This window comes from Cariama cristata, unplaced genomic scaffold (assembly GCF_000690535.1).
Source record: "Cariama cristata isolate BGI_N322 unplaced genomic scaffold, ASM69053v1 scaffold23092, whole genome shotgun sequence".
In the NCBI taxonomy this organism is placed as follows: Eukaryota; Metazoa; Chordata; class Aves; order Cariamiformes; family Cariamidae; genus Cariama; species Cariama cristata.
In genome coordinates this window covers 1-4,712 of record NW_009604715.1, presented here as the reverse complement: position 1 = coordinate 4,712, position 4,712 = coordinate 1, and the positions used below count along the sequence as shown (strand labels likewise).

Below are 4,712 nucleotides of genomic sequence, written 5' to 3'. Positions count from 1 at the left end.
TAGATCGACGAAGGGAGCAGAGACAGAGGCATTACAGAGCACACGGCAGAATTACATTCTACATTTCATCCTCTGATGAGGGTGAGATGTGCTACACCAGCTTGCAACAGAAGCATGAAAAGGGCTCTCCTGTTATTCAGTCTTATGCCAGAGCTGGGAATCGGGAAACTACAGTGCAGCTCTTACACAAAATCCTCAAGCATCACAACAACTGGGAGTCTTGAGCTGCAGTTCCACAGCTTACTCTTCTCTTGCACGGAAAAAAAAAAAAGAAAAAATTACATAAGGCTCATCTGTATTTATTCTACTTTCTTCTGTTGTAAAGAAAACAATATACCTGTTTTCAGGGGGAAAAAAAGCCCTACTTTCTCCCTCTCCTCCAAAATACCCGTCACCATGGAGAGCTCTCACTTATAATCCACTTGAGAGTATTTCTCAGATTAAGGAAAGCCAGATTGCTACCTTTGCCCACTTTAAACAGATGACAGAGAATATATTACTTTGACGTACTTCACCAGGTTCTGGTATCAAAAATAGTTCACTAGTGAAATAAAGCCTGTGTGGCTCTCTCTTGGACATAGTATGTTCACACAAGTCCTAACACTCACTGTCCCTGTCCCTTAAAATAAAACTATAGCTATTCCAGTGGTTTTCAATCAGTTTGGAAAAAAAGCAATGCGCTACCCCTGAAAACCATTTTGCACGTTTGTTTTTTCCCCCCATGATTTGCTAGCAAAAGGCCCAAACACTGGAAAGCAAGTGAGCAGAGACAGTAGGATGCATCCAAAGAACAAGAGAAGGACAACTAGCCACTAATGTGAAAACTGCATTGAACTGGCACTGTGAAAACAGGGAGGAATGAAGAAGCTCCGGTATGAGCAGTTACGCAGACTATTTTACTAGCAGTATCTTTTGTTCGTTCAGGCGGTCACAAGGCATTCATTACCATGATACAAATTGCAAAAGCTTTCATTTGAAAGTGCAAGAGGAATAGGATACTCAGTTATTCCAGTTAAGAACACTTATTGAGAGTTTAATAGAAGGTTTCTTAGCTATAACATGATTTTCTCACAACTGAGAAAGTCTGCACTAAAGGGGAAGAAGTTTACACAGCTTAGAAGGTTGATAGCTTTCTAAAGGCAGCCTTTACACAAGACTTGGCTTATTTTATTTTCAGAGATACACACTGAATGAGTTAGCCATCCCCATTCAATCCAAACACACAAGCAATTGCAGAAACTTTCCCCACCTATGTTAGAGTTCCCAATCAAATACAGTCCTTGTGTTTTCTCCAAAAAAGATAGTTCTTCTTGGTTATTGCTGTATTATAGGAAACAATATTAATATTTGCAGGACAGAGTACGTATTTTGAAGATCACATCATTTACAAAAAGCCTCACATCCCATCTCTTCATCCTGTGCTGCTTCTGTACAGCAAAACTAGCATTCTCTTTCTTCCAAGCGAAAGAGCGCCTTCAGCCCCTCTCCCTGCCCTGCCCACCTCAACAGCATTTATGCCTCTTCACTATGGTTTCTACCAGCAGGTAATGGCCACCCACAGTGCATTTATGACACCACCTTAAGGAAGAGTGCATACTACATCAAATGGACTTGACCTCAATGAAGTCCATGAGAAAACAAGGAAGGGGAACACAAAGGGGAGAGGGAAGAAAGTTATTCTCGCTTCTTCTCTGAAGGGAACAAATGCTTCTGACAGCAGAAGGTTTGTTTTCAGAGAGCTGTAATTTAAGCCAGCTTATTAAATAGAAGAAGTCCCTTCACCCAAACACAACAACCTATACAAACCCCATTTTTAATTTAGATCTGCCTCTGAAATGAATGAATAGAATTTGAACATTGGAGAAACTGAGGAGTATTGCATTGCTACCGAACAAATCAGACTGTGCAAATCCATGTTGTTCATCTGCAGTGCTGAGTCACATCTGGATGGTGGACGTGCCTCACTGAATACACACCCTGGGAGCATTTCAGCACTTCCCCTCCTACCAGAATGCTGCCTTAAAAAAAAATTCCTACAGTGATGTGATGAGAAGTGATCTTTTCATGCCATATGGTGTATGTATATTTAAGACTTTCACAAACATTTGGCCAAAAATTGTATATTATAGTATTTCCCAAGTCACAAACACTACACACGCCATTCTTACAGAATATGCTGTCCAAGGACTTGTGACCTCAACCTTCTCACTCCCCTACCCCACACCCACCAAGAAAAGCGTTGCATCCTTGCAGACTTTGATTGTAAGTCTTCAGCTTCTGGAATGCAGCAGTTAGACTTCTCCATTTTTCAGGGACCCAAAAACCCCCATGTAGTTCATATATTCAATGTACAACATTTTCAGTAACTGCTTTCACACTCTGTTCACAAGAACAGTTAGATCACTTCACACTACAGAGGTGGTACTTTCCGGATTTACACGCATCAATCTTGAAGCATTTCTCAGATCCTGTAGCTGCTTGGCTGGCTTTCCAACTCCTTCCTCAAATCTTTTTTCCACAACAGGAAGGACAGTTTCATACAGGAAGGACGCATTCTGCCTAATGAATGCTTTTTTCTCAGGGTCCTGCTCACACCGTAAACTGTAATCAACGTGCTGGACAGCCACCAGGATGATTTCCACAAGACTCTCCAAAAGAACCATATGCAGCTCTGGAAAGTAAAGCTTTAATGCCTCCTCCAAGAAGGCCATAGTCTGCTTGGTGAAAGCTACTACAGTATAGCTAAGGTTGACCCAGCAGTCATTACCCGTGTATTGGTCAAAATTGCTCACCCCACAGCTCCTCATCTCCTCCCTGAGTTTCCCCAGTGCCTCTGGAGTCATTAAGTTCATCCTTCTCCACATCTCCTCGGAGTTGCGGTGCTTGGTGGCCTCAATGATGATATCCTTGTAGCTCTGCAAAGCACCTTTGATATCCTTTACCAGAAGGGCATGAATGATGAAGGTGAGATCCAGTCCAATCTCACTAAGTTGCTTGCAGTGCTCTTTGGCTACCTTGGGTATGAATGAAAAGCGAAGGGTGTTACCGGTGTGCAGGCCCCCTTTACATCTTACACATTTACTAAATTTATCATTCTCAGAAAATGGGGAAGCATTAATCTTATTTCACTTGTTTCTCGTGCTTCAAGAATTCCTTATTAATGAGAAATTAGTAACTGAAAGCCAAACCCTGCCTGTCAAAAATACTCTGGACAACTACAGTATAACACCCCCCCCCTTTTTTTTTTCTCTGCTGAAAGAAACAATAACCTTTTTAGCTGCTGAAAGAAACCATAACCTGAGAAAGTTAAGTCTTGCAAAAAACTATGGAAATGTAGTCCAGGACAGGCTCACAAACAAACAAAAACTCTTCAAACACTCATCATTCAGATGTAGCTTATGTAAATTTTAGGACCTCCTACTGGTTAAAGGCAACTTAAGAATAAACACATTTTGCATTTCTGATAAAGGCAAGGTTCTTCTTCCTGTGAATTTTCACCTTAATGCTTTCCTCTCAAATTGAAAAAAACCCAAACCAACCCCAAATTATTATTAACCTTTCAATACAGGAAACCTCTCCGGAGACTCACTCAAGAGTCAACAACTAAACTAGGGTTAGAAAACAGGATTTACAAGCTTTGCAGCCTTTGTTTTGGCTATCATGTCACACCACCCTCTCTGGGCCCTCTTACCTTGACACACTCTGCCGCAGTTGACAAGCTCTCTTTACTATCAAATACTTGCTTACTGAAGGCGTCTACAAACATTCTCATGGAAGAGCGAGCCCAGACAACGAAGGCCGAGTAGCAGCCGTTGTTGCCAGCGAAGTCTGTCTCAAACTCTCTCGCCGTCTCTAGAAGGCTGGTGAAGAAGACATGGCAGAGCTTGTGGATGTAGAGCAGCGTGGCACCCTCGATGCGCAGCTGTCGGATGGCTGTCTGCACCGCAGCCGCTCGGTTCTTCAGAAAGAGCTCACATGCCTTGGTGGACTGGCCCAAGCGAATGAGCTGGGACACAGCTCGGCGGGTGGCCCGTGGTCCTCCCCGCAGCGAGCGGTCTGGAGACAGCTCAAACACCAGCACGTCTGTAAGCTGCCGCACCCGCTCATCCACCTTGGCCCGCAGCTCCTTCACAGTCTGGCTTGCAGGCTTGTCCCCCAGGTACTCATTGAGTTTATCCAAGAGGTCCACCGCCCCCTCGAAGTCCCGCTGAGCGATGCAGACGTCCAGGTCCTCAGGCAGCTCCTGGATCCACTCAAGTGAGAGGTCGACCACCTCCTCCTCAGCAGAGGGCTCTTCCTCCTCCTCCTCCTCATCCTCCTCGAAGGGGTTGGTGGATTCAGGGGGAGTCGGGGCAGGGCGCGGCAGGGCCTCCTGCTCCAGGCGTCGCTTCTCGCTGAGGGCTCGGTTGCGCTTGGTCTCCTCCAGCACTTCCAGCCACTCCTTCTTGATCTTGGCGTTCTCGGCCTGGAAGATGCGGCTCTCAGGGAACATGAGCAACTTGAACATGTCCTTCATGGGTGGGTTGTCCTTGGCGTTGACCACTGGCCGTCGCCCACAGCCAGTCCGTCGAGGGGGTAGAGGGCATCGTAGCGGTAGGCACCGCGGCGGTTGGGCAGGGCGGTGGCCACCAGCAGGCAGTCGTTCATGAGGAAGGCGTGCACCCGCTGGATCTGCGCCATGTGGTCGGCATCATACTCCACCAGGTCGCCGT

General features: G+C 45.6%; 1 protein-coding gene across 1 annotated transcript; it reads right to left on the bottom strand.

Moving 5' to 3' along the window:
- Positions 1 to 2,057: 2,057 nt before the first annotated feature.
- On the bottom strand, positions 2,058 to 4,706 carry EXOC8 (exocyst complex component 8). The gene is given in 3 exon segments (XM_009695719.1): positions 2,058 to 3,014; positions 3,692 to 4,555; positions 4,558 to 4,706. Coding segments are annotated over 3 exon segments (1,596 nt in total). The 5' UTR covers positions 4,681 to 4,706; the 3' UTR covers positions 2,058 to 2,405.
- Between the last annotated feature and the right edge of the window lie 6 nt (positions 4,707 to 4,712).